The following is a 23,146-nucleotide window of genomic DNA, read 5'->3' on the forward strand; positions in this document are numbered from 1 at the left end:
AGAATCTCCAGGCTGTGGTGTCCAAACAGTAAGGTGGAATTAAATCACAGAATACCAGGTTGGAAGGGACCTCAAGGATCATCTGGTCCAACCTTTCTTGGCAAAAGCACGGTCTAGACAAGATGGCCCAGCCCCTGTCCAGCCGAATCTTAAAAGTGCCCAATCTTGGGGAATCCGCTACTTCCCTGCGGAGATTATTCCAGTGGCTGATTGTTCTCATGAAAAATTCTCCTCCTGTGTCCAGTCTCCCCAGGAGTAACTTGTACCCATCACCCCTCATCTTTTCTGTGTGACTCCTTGTGAAAAGGGAGTCTCCATCTTCTTTGAGCCACCCTTTAAATACTGAACGTGGTGATAAGGTCTCCCCTAAGCCTTCTTTTCTCGAGGCTGGACAAACCCAATTCTCTCAGCCTTTCCTCATACAGAATTCAAGTATTTCACTTCTTAAGTTTGTATGCTAGAAGAAAGCAAGTTTCTGAGAGGGATGGGCTGGTCTTGAGGGAAAGAGATCTGGGGCTGGTTTTGATTAACTTGGCTTAAAAGGAAATGTTTCACAAGATCCATTCCAGTACTGTGGAAGTCACGTCCTTTTGGTTCAAAATGTTTTCCTGCAACAGTTTGGGCCCTGCTTAGTCCTTTATACTGCCCATCTAGCTAGCTTGTGTGTCTCATGTAGCAGGGCACACAACCTTGCTTCCACAGCACGTGAGTGTAATGTAAGAAGCTTCTCTTCGGAGCAGAAAACACCTTTTCTCCTAAAATGTAAAAATCAGCTTCAGGCATCTTGGGAATGACTGAAGATACCTGGAAAGGAAAAAGACAAAACCCATGCCTGCGATCTACCTAAACAAAAGAATTCAGTGAGACCAGAAGTAAAAAACCCCCTGCAGTTTCACTATGAGTACACCCTATTGAAGCAGTGGTTGTTACTGGGTAATTTAAACCCAAAACCTCAGCAAACATGTTCTCATTGAAATATCAGTCAAGTTTCAAGCTTTTTCCTGTCATTTCAGTATTGCTTCCTAGAATGTAAATGAAGGCGACATTATTCTACAATCCCATGAGTAATACAGAAAAAAGCAGTTAAGCCTTATGCATGTTCTTGCAAGCATATGTTGTATTAATACTACTGCAGAGTAGCAGGAGGAGGATGGAAGGATCCCTCTACAAGCAAGACTACCTCAGTCTTTGTAAAAGCCCTGAAACAGGGCAAGGTGTATCCTGGCAGCTGGGAGGGATGTGACCCTTGCAGGTTGCAGCAAGACACTGAACCTCATCAAAGCATGACACTAAGAAAAATCCTGGGGCTACTGACCAATGTCAGGGGTTTTGGTGGTGCGATTATATGTTGTCTTGAATATAAATAACCATTTTGCAAATGTCATACAGATTCTCTTTTTTATTTTACAGGACTTAAAAATTAAGCTAGCAAAAGAGCTTCAATGTATGGCTTGCACAAAAATTATCTCTGGGGAAAATTAAATGCGTATTTACGTTCTAGTATACAACAGTCCTTAGAGGGCTGAAAAGAGAGATTTTATGTAGGTAGCTGACAACTTTTCAGATATTCTGATGCCGTTTATTTCACGACTTCACAATATTTAAAAATAAATAAAAGATGGAAAAAATGTGTCAGTACTTTCAACTGATAATACGTCTTTAGCATAGTATTTCGGCATCTGCAAAATAACAAGTATTTTTACAAGATTATACATAAACTTCACTGAAGAATCGCGTGTTATAGCGCACTATAGTAATGCAAGTTAACTATGTAAATTAAGTTTAACCTGAAACTAGTAAAATGAAAAATATTGTACTAGCTCTTAATCTATTTCTGATTTAATTAACCTTGAAAACCTTTCTCGCATCTTAAATTTTTCTCTTTTGTCTTTTCTTAGAGAAACTGAACGTCAAGTCACAGACTTTCTGACACTGGCTTTATCTTGAAAGAGGGCCATTTTCATTAGGATTTGCAAATCCTGAAATGCTCCGTTTTCCCTGCATTGAGTTAGAGGATTTTTTTCTCGCAGCTTCTCGGAGGCGGTGCTGAGCCCCTCTGCTGTGGGGAGCGCGACTCTCCTGCTGCCTGGGGCCCCAACGCCGCTGAACGGATGCCGTTCTGTTCCGCAGCAGGCTTTTTACAACTACTTTTTTAGAGCCAAACCTGAGGTGGAGTTGAGGCAAAGCTGCCGGTGTGCGGATGAGCCCTCCTCCCAGAAACGGGACCCTCCGGATGAGTGTTCAGAGCAGAAACTCTGGCCCGCGGGGGGGGGCCTGGCCCGGCTCCGCTCAGGGCTGCGGCTTCTCTGGCTGTGAGGAGCGGCGGGACGGGGCTGCTGCGGTGCGCGGCCGCTACCGACCCGCCCCACTCGCCGGGCCGGGGCCGGGGCCGGGCGGGCTGTCACCGGGCGGGCTGTCCCCGGGCGGGCTCTCCCCGGCAGGCCCCGTCCGGCGCCGCCCCGGGGGAGCCGCCGGCAGGAGGCGGCCTGAGGGGCGGCCCAGCAGCGCCCGCCCGGGGGCGCGGGAGGGGACGGGGCGCCCCGCGACGCCGGGGCCGCGCTCCAGTTCCTCATTTTCCTGCCGGGGCTGAGCGTCCCGCCGCGCTCCCGAGCACCGAACGGCGATGATGGACCGCGACCGCAACAAGACGCTGCTGCTGGAGCTGCAAAGGGCCGCCGGCACCGGGAACGGCCGCTGCGCCGACTGCGGGGAGCCAGGTAAGGGGGCTCCGCCCGGCCCCGCACCCCTCGCCGCCCCCCGGGCCCGCCCGGCGCGTTTCTGACAGGAATGTGGGGGTGAGGGAGCGGCCGGCCGGGCCCCCCGGGCCGTGCTGCCGGCCGGGTGTCTGCCCATCCCCGGTCAGCCTCCCGGCGTGGCCGCCTCCGCTCCCGCCGTTCCCGAATGCGGGGCCCGTCGACACCTTCCACCTCAGGTACCACCGAGGCGGGAGGCGGGAGGCGGGAGGCGGTGGTCGGCGGGCCCGCTCTCGGGGGCGGCCGTTCGGGTGAGCCCTGCGGGGCTGCCGGGCGGGCGGGACAGGGCTGATCCCCGCCGGGCCGGGCCAGGAGCGGTGGTGGGAGCCCCGGGGGATGCGGAGAGGACAGCGTGGGACAGGAAGTGGCCTCAGCACACCAGCAGCTTCCCCAGAGTTATTTGTAGACAGTGCAGAAGGCCGGAGGAGGAGAGTGGCGGGAATGTCTCTGCACCGGGGAAAGGCAGCAAAGAGCCTGCGGGAAAGGCCACGGTGGGCTGGCAGCCTGCGCTCGTTGGAGGTGGGAGGCGCCCTCACCCAAGCCAGCGGTCAATCGGTAGCCAACAGCAGCTGGAAGAAGACAAGAAGTAGCTTCTGTTGGCTGTGATAAGGGAGGAGCGGAGGGCGACATGGTGAAAGTGTCAGTCCAAGGAAATGGCCTTGCCAGAGCCCTCGGAAGGCCTCTGAGCATCGACCTGTCAAGGCCGCTGCAGGGGATGCAGCAGCAGGCAGGAGCAGGGGCCACATTCTTCATTGGGGAAAGCAGGTGCTGTTCCCCTGAGCACAGTGAAGTGACAGCCATACACGATGGGGTGGGATTTGAGGTATTCTGTGTGAAGCCTGGGCTGTGCATCAGATGTGCTTTTTTGCCCTTGCCAGTGGCTGTGCCTTCTCCCATGTATTCATTCGTTCTTTGTGTTTGTATCTAGATCCAGAGTGGGCTTCTTACAAACTTGGAATATTCATTTGTTTGAATTGCTCTGGAATCCATCGCAATCTTCCTCAAATCAGCAGGGTCAAATCCCTTCGCCTTGACTTCTGGGAGAACGATCTTATAGAGGTACAGAGGAAAAAGTAGTAATTCATTTACTTTCCTCCACGTTTCATCATAGCCTCCTCTGCCTCATAATTCTGATGTCATCCACCATGGACAGAGGAACAAAGCCACGCAGAACCAAGTTAACTCCATGGGTAACTTTAGGGGTTTTTTTAATGATCTACTCAATCAAATTACATTGATAGGCGATCATGTTTCTAACAGCCTGCAGTGTATTTTTTTTTTTTTATAGCACACAGTAACTCCTCATTGTGGTTTAGAAGCCCACAGATATTTCCAGACAGTATGTTCTATTCAGTAATCAAGATATCCTTCTTAAATATTGGTTCAGCCTCTCATCTCTCAATTGAATTGTGTTAATAATATAATCACAGTTAACGTCTGGGAGGAGATGAAGGTATGGGGAGATCGTAAATAGATTTTCTCTTAATTTTCTTTTGTTCTTTTAATCAACAACCACAATCTTGTGTTCCTTCCCATCTGGTTCAGAACTGTAAATACTGAAAAAGGCTCAGCCACCTAAAAAGTGCAAACCATAGTGCCAAAGGGAATGTATAAATGTATGTAGAGACACCCTGAGAGTTATGGCAAGACTGAGCAAAAATTTGCAGTGCTCCCTTTGATACAAGTTTCATTTTATGTTCATGGCATGGTATTGATTTTGTAGTTGCACACTAACTGTAACTTCTTTTGTATTTCAGTTTATGAAGCAGCACGGGAATCTCTGTGCCAAAGCTAAATATCAGGCGAAAGTCCCTCCCTACTATTACATCCCCCAGTCCTGTGATTGTTTGTAAGTTGATGGTGTATTCACTGCTACAGACCTTTACAGCTATTGAACTACTGCTTCCCTCTACAGGTCTCTGGTTGGTTGGTGAAAATAGAGTAGAGGCAGATCAGCTTTATCCATGTTTTCCTCTTTCAGGGTTTTAAGAGAGCAATGGATTAGAGCTAAATATGAGCGTGAGGAATTTGTTGCCACCCGAGTCTGCCAAGATCCTTGTTCTGCAGGTAAAAGTTAGGATTGTCAGGGAAAAAGTGTTAGTCTTAAGGCCAACAGCACAGTGTTCTGTTTGCAACTTTGAAGGTCTTCCAGGTTGGCTTGTCCTATTTGAACTGTTGGATGTGCAGGCCTTGCTTTGAGAAGAAGCTCCTAAGAAAAGGCACTTAGACAAGTGCGAGGGTGTATTCAGATCTTACAGTTCTCTAGTTCTCCACTGATTTTTTTCGTATGAGGTGAAAATTCTCAGATGGAGAAGAGACTTGAAACTCTGTGCCACATCACTGTTTAGATAATCAGTCCTGCTATTGTGCTGCCCTTTTCTGACATTTATCTTGGCCCAATCTGCAGGTAGCCATGAAGGATTCCTCTGGAAGCGTGGGCGGGAAAGCAGACAGTTCCAGAAGAGGCGATTTCTCCTATCAGCAAGGGAAGGGGTGATGAAATACTACACCAAAGAAGTGAGTTCCTCAGCCAGAGTTGGCCATAGGTAGCTGGTCAACATCCGTCCTCAGACCCTGTTCTTCACCAGCAAAACCCAGCATAAATAGCTTTGTCTCTAGTTTTGCAGCCAGGACACCCTGTGTTTGGAGGAGCCCAGATGTTTCTCCATCAACATATGTGGTATCTTAGGCAATTGCTCTTTTGGATTTAGCCCTTTTCCTCATCCCTTATCTTAACCCTGCAGCCTCCTTTTGCTTAGTGAACAAAGGAAATGGATACTGGCAGTTGAATAGCAAAATGAAGAAGAGATCTGTTGGCAGCTGTTAGCTGTTGTATTACCAAAATATTCTCTCATCAGCCACTGCAGTGTCATCCTCAACACATCGCCCTTCTGTGGGCAAGTGTGGCTAATTGTTCTCCAACTATGAGGCTGGAGGTAGAACCCATCCCTTGCAATTCAGACACATCCCTCTCAAATAGCAACTCAGCATTTGTCTAGGAAAGGGAGTCACTCTTTGTAAGTGATTTTATGTAGCATGTAATTAAGGCTTTATATTTCAGGTATATCCCATATTCAGATATTTTAGGATGTCTGCTTTTTCTTCAGTAGGGATCTAGTTCTCATACGGCTAATCTGTCTTTCATTACCTTCCTGAGAGCACTTTAATACAGTGATGCTTTTCATTTCACAGTCCAGAGGTCCAAAAGCCATTATCAGCATTGAGAATTTGAATGCAATGTTCCAGACAGAGAAAATCCAACATGCTCACGGGCTGCAGATCACATACAAGACAGATGGTCAAACAAGGAACCTTTTTGTCTATCACGAAAGTGGAAAGGTGAATACCACGGAGATTTTGGAATAAGCAAGATGCTTAGATGTTGGATCTATATTTTGGAAAATAGCCTGTTTCTGCAGGATCTGGTTTGATTTGAAGTCACTGTGACTTGTAGAATGTAGAAAGTTGCAGAATTTGACACTAATAACTGTAACATCTTTCTCCTGTTCTGTTGGGGCATATATTCAACTTCACACCCTGAATAGTCTTAAGGCTTCAGTGGGGCATGTATGTAAATCTCTGCAAGGTAACAGTCTCATGGTTTTATACAATTCTATGGTTATATTATTTGAAGCCTTCTTGACATGCATAGAAAATATTGTTCTGCATTATTTCCAAGCAAAGAATGATAATTTTAAGAAGTATGTCTATGGGTTTTGTTAGATTTCTGATTCTTCCCTTGCCATAGTTCTCATGTCTTTCCAGGTACAAAGGTTTTTAAACAATCCATAAATGAATCAACTGAAAAATCCTGTGTACACAGACTTGGGTGACTGCCCATGGGGCATTTTTAAATTATTTTGGAGGCTCAGTGTTTTTCAGGTGTCTGGGACAAGTCACTGACTCTCTGCCCCTTGGGGAGAAAGTACATCTTTGCAAAGAGGTCCCAAGGAAGGAGAAAGGCATTTTGGAGAGGCAGCACTCTTACTTCTTGTTATTCTTGTCTTTATGTTTGTATTTGCTGTTTTCCCTAGGAGATTGTTGACTGGTTCAATGCCATTCGGGCAGCACGTTACTATTATCTCAGAACAACCTTCCCAACTGTCCCTGAGCCTGAGGTGAGAACTGAGCAGGGCTTGAAGCAGTCTGTGCAAACATAGCATGGGAAAACATTTTCTCACTACTTCTGCCAGAGTCAGGTGCTCAAACAGCAGCATATGGGTCTTGGGAATGGACAGAATAGGTAGAAGGAAAGGCTGCGCTGCATAACATGAAAAAAAAATAGTCAACATTTTAGGCCTAAAAGTCTCCGTATAGTCCTTATAAAGTGTAATCTTTCAAAAATCTTATGTTCCTTCTTATTTCAGACTTCCCTTTACTGAGCAGCCAAAAAAACCCAGACCCCAAAAGCCAAAATTGATGGGGATTAGCTTTGACAGAAACAGAACAGAAAAGCAAGCTTGAATGAGACAGACTTTTTTGTGTGTGTGTTTGTGTTCTCCTAGCTCATACCCAGGATCACAAGAAATTACATCAAAGAAGGATATATGGAGAAGACAGGACCAAAAGTAAGTGCATACTTGGCAATATACAAATAGGGTTATTCCAGATGGAGAATATGTGATAGTTCTATGATGTTTACTAGTAAACGATTGGTTGAGTGACTATATGCTTCCCGGGTCGATAAAAAACATTATATTCAAGCCTTTTGTGTTCTTTGGGATCATGTTTTATTTTGTGTTGAAAGTAAGACTGGAAAGAAGAACCCTCCTTGAAGAGTAAGCAAGATGGATTAGCTGGCAGTGGATGTGCAAAGTCCCGTTATGCAACACTAAATGGATTGCTGTATCTGCTAACTGCAGCTCTAGAACTGCAGCTCCTGCTAGAACAGAATATCACATGCTGACTCCCCTACTTCCCTGTTTCTCTTAAAAGTCAGTAGCACATAAGTCATATCTGCTTATAGCAGCAAAAGTATGATTGAGCAAATTCTCCACAGTGAAGCCTATGGTTTGGTTTGGTTTTTTTGTGGGAAAGTGTTTAGGCCACTGCTCCTTGGAACAGGAGAGGGAGATCTCAGGTACTGCTGAAGGAGGAGATAAAGATCTGAGGTCTTGTTTGAACATTGCCGCTTCTTGCCTTGCTCTCCTCTGAGTGAACCATGAGCCAAAGTTCCATTAAAAAGTTCAGTGGTATAATGCTGATATTGGATATGCTGGGGTTTTGGCCCAGCTCAGTGCTAGTGTCCCAGTGCATCTTCCTGCAGGTACTTGCACAGGGCTTACTCACACCTACAAGCATGAAAGATTGTGTGTTTTTCTCCCAAGGCCTAAATTCTGCTCAAACTGAAGTGAGCCCTAGAAGAGGACAATTAAGTTCAGCACAGAGCAGTGAATAGCTCAGGGAATGGTCAGATGAGTGTACGTGATGGAATTAGCACTTTGAAAAAAACCTACCATTGTGCATCCCACAATGCTAGGGACAACCCCCCAAACCAAAATGTTGAAATTGATGGCACATTCTCCTCATTATCGCCACTGGCCCAGGGATCACTGCAGTGCTTTCAATTAATCCATTTGCTGCAACTTTCTTAATCTTGATAATCTGACCACTGGTAGAACCAAACTTCCCTGCCTTACCCAAAGGATTGTCATTGAATGCAAATCCCTAGTGTGGACCCAGGGAGAAGGCAGCTGGGGGCTGCACACAGCAGTGACTCACCTGTTACCAGTTATGGGGATGAACGAAACTGAACTCAAGCTCCGAGTCATTTAAGCACTCCAGGGATCTGCCTTGAATAGGCCAAACTCCCCCTCTGGGACTTGGTCTTTAAAGAACTTCTACCATCTCCTTGCAGCAGAAGGAGGCCTTCAAGGTGCGCTGGTTCTGCCTGGATTCTCAAGACAGGAACCTGATGTACTTGAAAAATCCACTGGTAAGAGGAGTGTTCTCCGCTATTCCACAAGTACCTTCATGAAGTTGGGTGGGGAGGAAGGGTCTGTTCTCATCCAGCTCTTCCAGTGGCTGTGCAAGACTGAAGCAGGCTCCGCCTCAGGAGCTCACCTCCCTTGTGAAGGGATCTCTTTGAAGCTGAGCTGTGTGGGAACTCTGGCCCTTTCAGGGGCTGTGAGGAAGATCTAAGTCTAATGCCTGTAGCATTTATGCCCACTCTCTCCCAGCCCTATTGCCATTGTGCCTGTAACCCTAGGCAAGATGAGCAATATACCAATAACAGAGGCATGACAGCCCCAATATCCTGCTTCCTAGCACTGCTCTGGCCATGAGAATATCCTTCCTTGCTCCTAAACACCCAACAACCAGCTCTGTAACGGTGGGTCCCCATCTCCTTCTTCCGAGAACACCTGTGAGTGTAAAAAAACTCAGGTGTGTTTCCTGCTGCCTGTCACCAAATCAGCGTCCCCTTCACACATCCCCAGTTCCTGTTCCATGTCAAAGGATAGAACAGTGACTGCTGGAGCTGTGCTGTCCACTGGCTAATGGGTGTCTTCTGCCTCCTCCTTTCTAGGATGCATTTGCACAGGGCCAGGTTTTTATTGGAAGGATGGATGAGGGATATGAAGTACGAGCTGGCTTGCCCCAGGGAGTTCGGGTGAAGAAGAGGAAGCCAGCCATCACTGTGGTCACACCAATGAGAGAGTTTGTGTTTATATGTGAGAATGACAGGGAGCAGAGGGAGTGGATAGATGCCTTAAATGGAGTCATTGCCCAGCCTTTGACTGGTTAAGACTAGCACTGAGTTCTGGTGAACTACACTTGGGCTCCGTTCAGCATTGCTCTGTGGACTCTTCCTGCTGGCAAGGATGGTGCTCAAGGCCCTGCAGGGACTCCAATACAAAGGGCTTCTTCCTTCAACAGCCCCAGGCACAGGAAGGGTGGCAACAGAGAAATGAGTAAGAGGGAGTGCAAATACTCAGAAACTATCTGTGACCCTGCAGAACTTTGTTTGAAGTGCCTTCTCCCTTCCTACCCATCTCTGCTTTTGAGCAGAGGAGGCCTTCCTAGTCTGCCATGGGGGTGAATCATCCAGTGTTGTCTCCTGGAAAAAAACAAAACAAAGTTGATGGAGAGTCTGACCCCAGAAGGGGTGGCATGCATTTCCTTGAGGACTCCTGCAGGTGCTGTTATACCAGCTCCTCCTTTTCTTGCCTTGGTCTGCCATCAGAAGGACTCCTCTACATCCTGAAGGATGTACCTGGCAATCCAGCCAGTGGTATGGGGTCATCTGTTACATGAGCGCACAGGGACAGTGACTGAGAGGCAAAGATACCGTCTCCCCTCAGGAAGATGCAGGGTGTCCTGTTGGATCTAAGGTACCAATTCATGCTGGAGTCACAGGATGTCCTTCTCGAGGAGGAAGAAGTCAGGCAGCTACATTCTACCTGGCTGCAGCTCCTGTCCAGATAAGGACATGGCTGTTTTCAACAGGGTGGGTTTAATGGCTTTTACAGTGTTACATCTCTGGCACAGTAAAAAATAAAAATCAAGTTTGAATCATGGAGCATACTGTAATGGAATCACTCTCATGACAGATACTCCTAGCTCCGTGCTTTCAACAGTCTCTGCTGTTTGACTTTTTTATGAGTGGCAAATTCAACATGTGAAGACCAATTTTTTTCAAAGCAACCCCATGTAGTGCCCCGGTAAACCCATCATGAGTACAGGATGAACACATACTGATCTGTCTCACCTCCTAAAAAACAGCTGATGCTTAATGAGCTTGATTAGTCTGAGCATTGAAAGGCAGAACCTAGTTTTAAAAATATTATCTTCAGTGACTTGCTTGAAGACACTCAATGAATGAGGACCAGCACTGGAAGTGGAGGGTGAGTGCCCCCTGATCAGGTACCACTTACATCCATTCTGTGCAGGAGTTGATGAAGATTTGCATTGGCTGATGCAGTGCACTGAGTGTTTTCTTGCCTCAAGACCAAGTCTGAGATTTGGTTCTGCCAAGCAGCCAGTCATTCAGATACTTAATTCTTCTTTTTGGATAGTCTTAGTTTGCAAATCAAGAGGAAGTCTTGCAGACTAAGTTTCTGGTGAGGCTTCCACCTTTTGCTGACAATTGCCAGCCAGTCTGTGATACCCGGAATAGTTCTCTTCTGCAGAAATGGGGAAGTGCCAATGCTTGCAGGGTTTAGCGAGATTAACTCTTCCCCACCCCCCCAATAGTGCAGAATTGTTTGAGTTGGACCATCATTCTGCCTGTCTCAGACAGCTCATCTCCATCCAACTCCGAGCAATGCAGAAGTTTTGCTTGCTGATATGCTCCCATGAGCTTCCCTGTGTTCCCACTCTCTCTCCCCATGAAACCTGCTTCATTCTAGCTCACATGCTGGTTCAGCAAATCTTTTCAACAACCTAATTCTGCAGGTCTTGAAATCAATAGCAAAGCACCTTCTGACCTGTATGAGGAACAATGTCAGTCTTCATTTGGGTCGACATATGTTAATTGTTATTTTGAGATGAACTGAGTCTCCTGGGATGACCTCAGAAGAGTTCAGTCCATCCAGTAGCCTGAACTTCACACGATGGGGCTGTGCAAGCCGTGCTGGGCTGTGCCATTTGCTCTTCCGGATGGGTCACTAGACCAGCCATGTCAGCAACTCTGATACGACTTGTTACAAAACCGGGAAATTTTCTGTGAAAATGAAATCGTGCAGATAACAGCAACTTTTCTGGAGAGTCAATAAAAGTCAAGGCCAGGTCATGGACAGCTTTGCGTCACAGTTCACTTCTACAGTCAACCCAAACCCTCCGACCAAGCCACCAGAAGAGCTGGGCCGGTACTGGGCTTTCTGGCTGGCGTGGGGAGCTCTGCTAGGCGGTGGGGCACAACCCGGTCCATCGCAGGGGTCTCCAGCTGAGCAAGGACCAGGGCAGAGCCGCCAGCCGCGCTCCCTCGGCTCTCCGGCACACGCAGGAGCCTGGCGGGAGGAGGCGCCCAGGGGGAAACGAAACTCGGGCGGCCGCTGCGCTCCGCCCCGGGCCGGGCCATGGCCGCTGCCGTGGACCTCGAGCGGCTTCTGAGCGCCGTGGAGCTGAGCTGTGCCTGCTGCTTGCAGCACTTCACGGAGCCCGTGCGGCTCACGGGCTGCGGCCACAGCTTCTGCCGGGCCTGCATCGTCAGGTACTGCAAGGGGAGGCAGCGCGCCGGCTGCCCGCTCTGCCGGGAGGGCTTCGAGCTGAAGGACCTGCGGCCCAACCGGGAGCTGGCCGCTCTGGTGAACCTCGTCCTGCAGGAGGTACAGGGAGAAGAGTTGGAAACGCGGGATGAACCGGGACCCTCCGGAGATGTGGCCTGCAGCGACCGGAGCTCGGCGGGGCGGCGACCTGGGGAGAAGGTACGGCCGGAGGCAGCCCGGGGCTCCTCCCCCGGCACCCCCAGGCACAGCCCGGGGCTTCTCCCCCGGCACCCCCCGGGCCAGCTGTGGCCACGATTCTAAATACTTCACCAGGGTCACGAACATGGGGACGTGGCTAGGACTAAGTGAACTTTATCTTTCTTTTCTCTTCCTCCCCCCCCCCCGGGCATTTCCCATGCCAATATGAGCGTTGTCCCAACAATGTCGTGTGTGCTGAGCAGATGGGTTTAGCTAAAGCAGTGTCTGGGGTTCACTGGTGGTGTCCGGTACGTTGAGGACTGCATGGCTGCATTAGAACTGATAGCTCTATGTATTCAGCTGATGTATGATAGTAGTAACTGTTCTTTGTGCTGGGTGTTATTTATTGCACCAACATAGCATTGAAGACTCCTGAAAGGCCACATAACGTTATTTTACAGTGCTACAGCTCCACCCAGCTGAATGGCACAAAATGGGACTGGTTATTACCTAGAGCTCTGCTTAAAAAAAAAAACCCAATTTGGAGGAGATGAGAAAAATCCGTTGACCTTCATTATTTTAGCACATACGTATCTAAAAAGTCATCTTCAGCCCCTGCAGTCGAGCAGAGGTGAAGCTCACAATTATATTTGAACATGTAATTGATGAGCATTGCATGTTGACTTCACTGTTATTCCCACTCAGAATTGTCTTTCAGACCCCTCCTCAACCAGCCCAGTGCTTAACTAGTGTCAATGATGTAGGGATTTTTATTATCCTGCTGCTTAACCTAGTCACACTTTCTTTGAGGATTATATAGATAAATGGTCCAATGTCACTTTAAAGGAGGAAGAGATATGGGACATCTCCAAGCAACTAGAAATGACTGCAGAGACCATCCACCTCTTGAGGACAGATCTCAGTAAAACAAAGGTATTACACACTGTACAGTCATGACCTGCAGTTAGCTTATGTTCCCACTGCCACATGGAGACATGCTCGTCTCCAGTGTAGCCTTCCAGCCCAGAGCAGGAATCTGCCTTTTTGTTTCCTTCTTTTGCTGTCACAACTCTGGTTTTATTGATGAGAATGAACTATGGTACCAGCTGTATGAACTCCTGTCTTAGCTGGCACAAAGGCCACCGGAGTTCTGTGTTGTTGCCTTTTTCTGCCTATCCCAGGAGTAGCCTGAATGTTTCTGGTACTCTTAGATGCAAAATGCAAATCATAAAGAGGGAATATTGATCCTTCTAAATTGTCAAACAAAGACTGCTGGCCATAAAATAGTCAAGATCCTTAACATCCCCAAAAATCTCATTGCAGGTAATGTAAGATAGTGTCAAATGTATTTTATTCCTTTGAATAAAGGTAGCTGTTTCTGTTCTGCGGGGGTCAGTCAAAGAGCACGTTAGGTGGGGCAGTAGATTCTCATATTCCACGCATCTTTTCTAACAACACAAAGAACTCCATGTTTTCTGCCTTTCAGGAATATACATCTCAGATCAAAAGCCAGATTACTAAAGATTTCTGTTGCATGAAGGAATATGTTGAAAGACAGGAGAGAAACACACTGAGGTTCATTGAACAAGAGCAAAAAGCAGCTCAACAGAAAATTGAAGAGACTATTCACCAGCTCTGTGTGGAAATGAACAAGCTCACAGACATCAAAACCCAAACGGTAAGTGATGAAATTAAGTGGCAGAATATAAGTAGAAACTCTTAAACTAAATGTCTTGGATAGCTGAACACTTTCAGGTCCCCACTACACTATTCTCACTAGATACCAGTCCACAGATATTGCTGTTACCAGGGAAAGTTTGGAGTGATAAATTCAGAGAGAAAAAGTATTCAAAAAGTCATAGGCTGGGGATGCAATTCAGAACTAGATTTGTTCCAAGGACATTGGTGAGCTGGAGTAAAGTGGGGGCTGCATTGCTTAAATTCAGTCTTGAGTCAAATCTAAGGTTAAGATAAGATCATTATCTTTTTATTTCCGAGAGTATGCATATACACATATGTATGCAAGTTAAAGAACTCACAAAGTTATTAAGTACTTTCTAACAACTTTCTTGTGGAAAATATGTCAAGGGCTCTTAAAAGAGGCAGTTAAAGCACTTTGAATTCTGCAGAGCCCATTTTGATGTTGAAAACAATTCCAATGATGCAAATTAGCTAGCAGGAGTTTGGAGCGGGGCTTACTGGGTGTGATGGTGCCAGGAGGCAGAAGTGGACTGCCAGGGCCATGGCACAGGGGCCTCCATTGGGATTCACCTCGTGTAACTATGTATTTATTCTGATCCAGAGTCCTGCTAGAGGCAAGGAAGAGAAACGGGCACTTTTAGAGCATGAGTCATCTGTCCTACTTGAGACGCCTACCTGCAAATGAGATCAATCGAGCCTTCAAAAGGCCTGTTTCTTTCCACAGACTATAAAGGCAGACTAAGAGAACAAGCTCACATGTAGATTTCCACAGTTTCTAAATTTAGGCAAATGAGGCTTACCCTTTTGTGGGTATTTCATGCTAGATCTCATATTAATACATTTTAAAACTTTTGGGTTGGGTTCTAGAACAAGAAGAAAGTTTAAAAAGAGAAAGATTGTGTATACATGTATATACTTAAGGAAATTGTAATATATACAAGAAAAAATAATCCCATTCTTAGTTTTCTTGGGGAAAACTATTTTTTTGTATTAATAATAAACTATCCTTTCATATTTTTTGTAAGATTTCAGGTTAGTTCTCTCAGATAACTATCCTACAAAGGAAGCTCTCAATACAGAGAGTAAGATTTTAGAGAGATCACTGCTGGTTTTCCACTCTGGCTTTGTAATACAAACTGATGTTCTAGATGAAATAACTGCTATTGTTTACATCTTCCTCTTGATTCTTTTATGTCATTATTAGAGTAACTTATCTGAGAGACATAGGTACAAAGGCTCACCTTCAACAGTGGATAAAATTACCCTTGATGAGAAACTTAATGTTGTCAAAACTGCTGTAGAAGATCTTAAGAGAAAGTTGGAGATTTTACTTTTGGAGAAGTATGCTCGGCAGTTCCTACCAGGTGAGTTTTCTTTATTTTGAAATCTCTTCTTTCAGAGGGCCTGTATCTAGCAGGGTCCTGCATGTGACCCCCCTCAACTCAGTCCCTTGCATGAGGGTGTTGGACTGCTGTAATTTGACGCTACTTTGACCCCACAGTAAAGATTTGTATGAAAGAACCATTCTTACAAACTGGTAGGTCTGTAACTTTGGAAAACAAACCAAAAACTTCAGCAGAAAGAGGTGTGCATGTGTGTGATTATTATGAAACCCCTTGCAGTTTTGGAGACAGCATGATTACTTTGTACCTCTTTCATGGGAGCGCAAAAGAAAAGAACTGACTGACATGCAGGTCAGTACTGGAGAATGAAATATAATCCATTTAAGTAATTTTTTTCTAACCACAGAGTAATGTAACAGCCAAGTCTTTGCTAAGAGCAGACATAAAATTCCCTTCCACCAAAAGCTGTGTCTAAGCAAAACTTTAGATCTGGTATGGCCTTTGCTATGGAGCTCTCCTCCAGCACCATCTCTGCTGTGAAAAGACCACTGAATGTTTCTGAGAGCAATTTAAGGCTGACCTAAAGCCCCACTGCCACCGAGGGGCAATCCTCCCTCCCCTTCCCAACCTTTCCAATACTACCTGTACTGGTTCTCAAAAACCCCAGATACTTAATCATATTTTTATCTTTTATTTATTTTTTATTTTTGATCATTTCAGCAACTGAGTTTACAGCTTTGTTCCACAATCAATCAGTGGGCAGAGCTGTGAGGCAGGAACTTCTAAGGACGGCTTTCATGATGAAGCCAATGTATTATGTAACTATACCAGAAAGTCTCTGCATAGCAGTCTTGTAAATATGCCCCACAATGTCACAGAAAATTAGAAACAGCCCTTAAAGGTGTAGGGCTGAATGTCAGACTTTTTGGTCAGCAATTAGGGTAAAAAATTGTGCTTATGAAATGCACATGCAGGTAACACAGGAAACCCAATAGTCAGAAAAAAATTAAGAACACCGTAAACACTTTTATGACAGAAACTGGCTTATCTGCATAGGAAGATCCAACCCATCTAACTTTTCTGACTGCTCCATTCTCACCACACTTAGGGCAGCAGCATACATTTTTTGGATAAAAATGTTTGCCTACACATCCTTTGATAATTTATACAATCAAAAAAGCAACTCTGCTTTGTACTTTAACCACTAGCTGCGTTTATTTTATGTATGTTTTCCTTTAGAAGCATAAATACTTCCTATCTACATTTTGAAGAAGTGCCTTAACACTTCAATTTTTTTTATTTAGCACAACCTCCAGACTTATATCAGGAGACAAATGTCTGCTCATTATCTCCACAGTCTGCAGCTAAAAATCCAGAACCAATGATTTCAAGCCAGTTTTCTCAGTGTAAGTATGCAAGCCAGCATGACTCTTCAGTAACAATATTCAAGTGACTATGAGACTGTGGATTTGCTGAAGAAAACTGTACTTACAGACATCAGCACAAGATCTGGCTGTTTACCTGAACATAGAAACACAACAAAGTTACCATGAATTAATCAGTTACTGCAGCCTAATGCAGTACTATACCTGACTGCATATCCAAAATAAAAAGGATAAGAAACATGTTTCAGGGAAGTATATAAACGGTGTTGTAGCTTGTGCTGGCTGCAGAGTCTGACTTGGTGTATGGGCAGTTACTGCACCTTACTGAGCTTTACTGTGTTCAGCCGTAATGACTCCATTTGTTGTTTGAATTCTGCATAATTTTTACAGAAATATTTTTACAGTCAACACACAGCTGTAGCTTAAAATGCAAAATAAATGTTTTTGCTGATAAAATATGCAAGAATATGTCCCAGTGAACAGATGACTGTGTAAGTCTTATTAAGGTAAGCATCCCATTTATTATTGGCAAAAGGATAATTTTTTTGTAAGATTGTGGTTAGGAATAAGATCCATCCTGTAGGGTACCAAGTACCTTCACCTTCCCACTGGAGTCTGTCATGGATGTTTACGCACTTGTGCCTGTTAAATGTTACAGTATGCTCAGGATACAATTGTTAGTGTTTGGTTGAGGATTCTTGGGGATTTGGAGGATTGAACTTTGATTATGAGGTTTATTGTATGATCATTGGTTTTCATTTCTGTTCTTGAGTAGGGATGCACATCCACTGATACTTAGGATGCTTGTAAACACTGAGGTGATCTGCCTTCTTGTTGCCTGCAGGTGAGAATATTTTCCTTTCTCTCTTCTAGGGGCAGATGATGTGACTTTTGATCTCACGAGAGTATATGAGCGCTTAGCAATCACAGCCCAGAACAGGAAAGTAATGGTTTCCAGCTACCCAACTGATTATGAACCATCACCCAACAGATTCTGCATCAGCCAAGTGATGTGTTCGCAGAGCTTCTCTACTGGGTGCCACTACTGGGAAGTAATTACCAAGGACAGCGATGGATGGGCTGTTGGAGTTGCTCATGAAATGATTGGTAAAAGGGACAAATTAGGAAGAACAGAGCATTCCTGGTGTGTAGAGTGGCTAGGTCCCAAAAAGCAGCTGTCAGCATGGCATAGGGATCAAGAAACATTATTGCACAAGGATAAACCACTGAAGGTTGGCATTTTCCTGGAGCTACAAAAGAAGACTGTGTCATTTTATTCCATCACTGACAAAGAAATGCTTTTGCATACTTTTGAAATCAATAGCTCAAATCCTCTTTACCCTGCTTTTTGGCTATATAGTCTAGAAAGAAATGGGTCTTTGACTATAAATCATACAAACTGGAAATAAAGCCTGTTCAGAAATGTGACAGTTTTGCCTATGACTGCAGAGTTTCTATACAGGCTTCAGTGTTTAGCACAGGAATTTACCAAGGAGTGTATAACTACACAGGCTTTCCTGGAAATCAGCAACTGATACTTTGCTCTGCTTTTCGTCGTGCTGTGCTCTGATCTAGCCATACTTCATTAAAGCAACTCCAGTGTATGCTAAAGGTGGTAACCATCCCTGTGGGAGCAAGGTGGGTTTCCTAAGCAGCTTTAAATAGTTCCAGGATATTCCTAGGAAGGCATGCTCCAAGGAAGCTCTGAGGCTGCAGATAAGTCCTTCATGTGGACCTCATTTTCCTACATTGATCCAAAAAATCACAGAAGAACAGATGATGCCATTACATTCTGTCAAGGGAGCTTTCTTTGGAAAGATCGTATTGAGTAAGGAATGCTTAGAGAGCAAGATTGTTACTGATCTCATGCATGAAAATCTTTCTCTTTAGAGTAGGTCCTAAACTACAGGAAACAGGCTTTGTATTTGAGGACCTGACACTTCAGGGAGGTGTGCCAGAAGAACATCATCTCACTGGCACTCTGTCTTGTTTTAGTCTTGCCCAGGCCAAAGGGTTGTCAGTCCTGGTGCTGGTGTGACCATGGGAATGGTTTTGGAAGCAGATGTTTTCAAATTTGTACCAGCTAATAAATCATGCCATCACTTCATTGCTCTTCTAAAGAGCCAGCAAACAGGACTGTGTCATGGAAAGGACCATCTTTTCTTGCCAGGGAGCTTGAGGAAACAAGAGGTTCTATGAGTTTCCTTGCCAGCATACAGGCAACGTTTCTGCTGTTGTTTGTCATGTATTTCTAGCTGTAGGAAGGTCCCTGTTGCCTGTATGGAGTGAAGGGACGAGAGCTGAGATCGCGCAAAACCTACTGACAGCTGAATTTCTGAGAGGACCACCGCTTCATGCAGGCAAACAAAACAGAGTTCCCAAGAAGCAAAAGCTTTTTCAGGACGATGATGGCATTCCAGAATGAACAAAATGGGAAGTTTAATGTGAGTAAAGTGTGTGGGATTCAACTAGCTCATTTAGCCAAACAGAGTTCCATGGCTTTTAAAGTCATTGACGGAACTGTTGGTAATTGTCAGTTACTCTCCTTTGCTGTCACTGAACGCTCTTGGACTGAATGCACATTTGTAAGATCCCAGAAGTGTGTCTGTCAGCTTCTACAAGACTGGGGGGTAGCTCTCTCTCAGCGTAATGCCACTGCCTCTTGTTAGGACCGAGGTCTCCTTTCCTGGTCTGTCTGGAAAAAGTAAGTGACAGCATGATGAACTCACTGGGCACCTCCAATTTTCCACATACAAGTAGCGCCGTACTGCCCAGAAGCATTAATTTGTTATGGTTTGATCTAAATTACCACACAATTTGAGAGGCAGCACGTTCTCTCGCTTCTGATGTATTCCTGTGGGTCGGATGCACTCGCTGGGCTGTAGCACCACTGCAGCCAGCACCGCTGCATTAGAGTGCATGAAATCTAAACCCTGGCTCCGTCATGGCAGAACACGGAGTCCCCGTGCCGGGGCAGCCCGGAGCAGCACTCCCCCTCGGAGGGCCACGGCCGCCGGCGGGATTTCCCGCCCGCGCTCTGAGGGACGGCGGCGCAAATCGCCTCAGGGCGGCGCGCGGCCCTCAGCCCTCGCGCAGCCGCACGCAGGCGCGCGGGCCGCCACTACCTGGGCTGTCCCTCGCGAGCCGCCGTAGGCTGCCCGCTTCGCGGCGGGGGGGGGTCGCGGCGTGAGGGGATTCCAGGCCTCAGCGGCTCCGCTTCCCCCGCGAGCCCGATGTGAGCCGCCCCGCGCCGGGGCCAGGCAGCGGGGCCATGAAGAAGGACGTGAGGATCCTGCTGGTGGGAGAACGTGAGTGCGGGAGGGGCCGGGTCGGCCCCGGGGCAGGGCGGGGGCTGAGGCTGTGGGGCAGGGCGGGGGCCGCCGGGGTGAGGGAGAGCTGCTGTCGCCATGCCGCCGGCTGTCAGATCGCCCTGGTGCTGCGGGACGGGGGGGTCCCTCATCTCTCTCCGGGTTCCTTCGCCTTGGGGCGGTGAGCCCGGCCCAGGGCGCCCGCGAGAGGAGGGGAGCCCCGGCCCTGCGTGCCTGGCAGAGGTCGGCGTTGGGTGCTCCGTGACCGCGCCGGGCTTGGTTACAGCGGCGGGAGGGACGCGCCGGCGGGCCCGGCAGCCTGTGAGTGCGGTCGGCCGGGAGCTCCCTCTTCCCGCGTCCCTTCGCTGGATACCGAGCTCGCAGCAGGGAAGTCAGTTTGTGGAGTTGGTCTGCTTCTTGGATGTCCCTGGAGATGAAACTGGGATGAAATTCTTGCCCTGTGTTTAGCCACGTCCTGTTTAAACCTTTTTTTCCTTTTTTTTTTTTTTTTTTTTGGAAACTAGACTTAAATCTTTCCTATTTACTGAGTTTGGAAATCAGTGGCCAGATGTGCTCCAGGTGGTTATCAGTCGGGTGTTGTGGATTTGTGGCTAAGACAGGGCCAGGGAGTCCAGATCCCTGCTTCTGCCATTAAGTTACTATATGACCTTGAGTAAACAGCATGTACTTACATGCATTGCAAAGTTACAGAGGGTCTGTTTTTTCATATGTTCCTAAAATTATGTCCATAAGTTCACACTTAAGTACTCAAATAAGTGGTTAGGCTTTCAAAGATACAGTTTCTTACTGATGTAAATAGCAAGAAGGAGGTTCTGTTTTGTTAGTTTGTAAAGTGTGCTTAAGTTCCTCTGAAGAAAAGAATACAAAGTAATTACCAAGTGTTATTAGTAAAATTACTTAATTATACTGAGAATGTAGTACTACTAACAAAGCTTTTCTGAGAATTGAGTCCCTCATATATATTTATAGTACAGTTTATATAGTTATTTTATAGTGCAGGTTGGCTCGGTCTGTACTGCCTAGAAAGATCCTCTATGACTTTAGAGAGGAATCTTCAGGGAGATGGTACTGTGCAGAAGAAGTTAACTTATTAAGCTTGTATTTGACTAGTTTTACAAGACTCCGTTTATTTAGAAATGTATTTGCGCATTTGAATACACAGTTGAATTCCTCTTTGGAATATATACCTAATTTATCTTACTTTCTTTAGTAATGGTGTGTTCTGAATGGCTCTATACAGTGGTTTACGTACAGGTGTAACAGGTGCTTTGGTTTAGCAATTAGGTTCACAATGTCTTCAACTGAAAATTTCAAAGATACAGGCCTCTTAAATATAGCAACATATAGTATGTGACACACATCAGAGATTGTGAGCATCTTTATATTTTTGTTGGAATTGTAACGAACAGAAGGGAGAAATTTGTTTTACAAATCGGTAAAACTTGTCACTTATACTGTTAGTTCTCTATTGCATACATGTCTTTTATATCTATTAGTCTGAAACCACAAGTTAGTTTAGACCCTGTAATACTTCTAGATGAGAGCAGACTCTGAAATATCATGTGAAGACCTTTTGTTTTAAGCCTGTTCTGATACACAGCTTTTTTTCATCCCCAGTGGTCCATGTTTTAGATTTAAGGTTGTTTTAGTCCTAGTATCCATGGTGCAAACATAAATTTTTAATAGCCAGTAATTTTCAGAATATGTTGAGCATGTTGTTTTATGCAGCATGACCTAAAAGACATATATAGGAGGAAAAAGATGTTAATTATCACAAAGTGCTGTGCTGTTTTCTTCATCCTAGTCAGGCGATATTATTTAGGCTGCTATTTCTAAGACTATAAACAATTGTAAAGGCAAATGGTTGGCCTAGATTCAAGCGAAGTAAATGAAATCTCTACACTTGAACCTATGGATTTTCATTTAAAAAACAACTCTAGAACACTTGGAAGTGTATTGAAAGCTTATGAATACTGAGTATTTTTACTAACCGGCAGTCTGTAATCTTCTATTTTCAGTCATATAAAATTAATGAAATGAGTTTCTATATCTGCAAAGCCAACATGTTGTGTCACTCTTTCAAATTAAAGCTGACTTAGATGCAAAATACGCTGCACTATTTTCAGTAATTATTTAATAACTTGCCTATCAGGAAAGTACTTATCTATGGAAGTAGGAGGGCTTTTAAAGTTCGTTTGATTCTGTCAATGTGAAACTTAAGATGTAGGCTGTGCAGGAGGACACCTGGCAGTCTAAATTACGTTTTTAGCTCATATGAGTATCTTTGATGAAAACACAACCACATTTCTGTTAAGAAATGTGCATCTTACCGCTGTCCAGCTGATACCACTGGGGAAGAATTTACAGCTGTTCTCCCGAAGGAAAACAAAAGTCTTTCTCCCCAGGATAACTTTTTTTTTCTTTTCATAATTTTGTAATAACTACTCTTTAACTTACCATGACGAAGAGAAGCTTTTATTTCTGGATGTCAGAAGGCCCTTTGTTACTATACCAAAAATAGACTTGGATAAGTGGAATGTACTTTGACTAGATCATCAGTTCAGTAATACCATTTTCTGCACAAAACCAGTCGTACAATTTCATCTCTTCTTCTTCTTCTTCCCGTATTCAGAGTTATATACAATTAAATAGACAAGTGTAAATGCAGCGATATCAGCAAAACAACTTCTGTCAATTGGTGATGTTTTATACTGTTTTCACTAGGAACAGTGGTACAGGCTCAGACTGATTGCGAGCAACATCTTGGTTGATAAAACATGCATGCTAGTGAAGATGCTGTACATCCAGGATGAAATCTGGTTTTTGCTTGAAACTGAGGGCTGTCAGAAATACACAATCCTAGATAATATTTGAATCTGAACATTTTGGTTTTTAAGAAATGTCAAAAACAAAGCAGTAGTAGTCCTTCAAGATTATCAAAGGAACAGGAAGTTGACAGATGAAGGTTTTTGGAGAGAGGGGAACCCTGAGAAAAGTTACCAACTCTTCATTTTAAATGGCCACATTAAAAATGCTCAAAACCAAGAAATCCAACTGTGATATCAGAAGTCTGAACTTTGCAGGTAAACTGGGTCATTTATTTGGTCAAATAGAGTTGAATGTTGAAGTGGAGATTATATTATTCTTCTTGGCTTAAGAAAACTGTGACTTTAGAAGGGTTGGTGGTTTGCTTTTTTTTCACTTTTTATGGGAGACAGCTCATTTGTATCAAGTTTATATTCTTGCACTTTCAAAGTAGTCAAGCTAGATCGTGGAGACTTTGTCCGTTCA

At 45.2% G+C, this 23,146-nt stretch overlaps 3 protein-coding genes across 7 annotated transcripts in view; all 3 read left to right on the top strand.

The window, feature by feature from the left end:
• Positions 1–2,491: 2,491 nt before the first annotated feature.
• On the top strand, positions 2,492–10,270 carry ADAP2 (ArfGAP with dual PH domains 2). The gene is made up of 10 exons (XM_074889492.1): positions 2,492–2,717; positions 3,682–3,812; positions 4,511–4,602; positions 4,735–4,820; positions 5,161–5,270; positions 5,946–6,092; positions 6,788–6,871; positions 7,259–7,321; positions 8,611–8,688; positions 9,280–10,270. The coding sequence occupies exons 1-10, from the start codon at positions 2,624–2,626 to the stop codon at positions 9,496–9,498; spliced, it is 1,104 nt and encodes a 367-aa protein (XP_074745593.1). The 5' UTR covers positions 2,492–2,623; the 3' UTR covers positions 9,499–10,270.
• A 107-nt stretch (positions 10,271–10,377) lies between these two features.
• On the top strand, positions 10,378–17,954 carry RNF135 (ring finger protein 135). Its single transcript, XM_074889491.1, has 6 exons — positions 10,378–12,118; positions 12,944–13,030; positions 13,584–13,775; positions 15,003–15,162; positions 16,446–16,547; positions 17,400–17,954. Exons 1-6 carry the CDS (start codon positions 11,771–11,773, stop codon positions 17,933–17,935), a joined length of 1,425 nt encoding a protein of 474 aa, XP_074745592.1. The 5' UTR covers positions 10,378–11,770; the 3' UTR covers positions 17,936–17,954.
• Positions 17,955–18,029: 75 nt separating this feature from the next.
• Positions 18,030–23,146, top strand: part of RHOT1 (ras homolog family member T1) — a 28,960-nt gene continuing 23,843 nt past the window's right edge. For 2 of the 5 annotated variants that reach the window (XM_074889488.1, XM_074889489.1), the window contains exon 1: positions 19,636–19,834. In XM_074889488.1, coding sequence (XP_074745589.1) covers positions 19,798–19,834 — 37 coding nt within the window. In that variant the 5' untranslated portion in view covers positions 19,636–19,797. Of the gene's footprint in view, positions 18,165–18,781; positions 18,971–19,632; positions 19,835–23,146 lie in introns of those variants that run through there. The other 3 variants (XM_074889487.1, XM_074889486.1, XM_074889485.1) reach the window with 3 other exon arrangements.

This window comes from Strix uralensis, chromosome 19, assembly GCF_047716275.1.
Source record: "Strix uralensis isolate ZFMK-TIS-50842 chromosome 19, bStrUra1, whole genome shotgun sequence".
NCBI classification, from domain to species: domain Eukaryota; kingdom Metazoa; phylum Chordata; class Aves; order Strigiformes; family Strigidae; genus Strix; species Strix uralensis.

What these genes read in the sequence shown, in the direction of transcription:
- ADAP2 (XM_074889492.1), top strand. Translation starts at nt 2,624, where the DNA reads ATGATGGACCGCGACCGCAACAAGACGCTGCTGCTGGAGCTGCAAAGG. An exon ending in CGCCGACTGCGGGGAGCCAG is followed by an intron (nt 2,718 to 3,681) that starts GTAAGGGGGCTC and finishes GTTTGTATCTAG; the next exon opens with ATCCAGAGTGGGCTTCTTAC. An exon ending in TGGAGAAGACAGGACCAAAA is followed by an intron (nt 7,322 to 8,610) that starts GTAAGTGCATAC and finishes ATCTCCTTGCAG; the next exon opens with CAGAAGGAGGCCTTCAAGGT.
- RNF135 (XM_074889491.1), top strand. Translation starts at nt 11,771, where the DNA reads ATGGCCGCTGCCGTGGACCTCGAGCGGCTTCTGAGCGCCGTGGAGCTG. An exon ending in GGCGGCGACCTGGGGAGAAG is followed by an intron (nt 12,119 to 12,943) that starts GTACGGCCGGAG and finishes GTCACTTTAAAG; the next exon opens with GAGGAAGAGATATGGGACAT. An exon ending in CAGATCTCAGTAAAACAAAG is followed by an intron (nt 13,031 to 13,583) that starts GTATTACACACT and finishes TCTGCCTTTCAG; the next exon opens with GAATATACATCTCAGATCAA.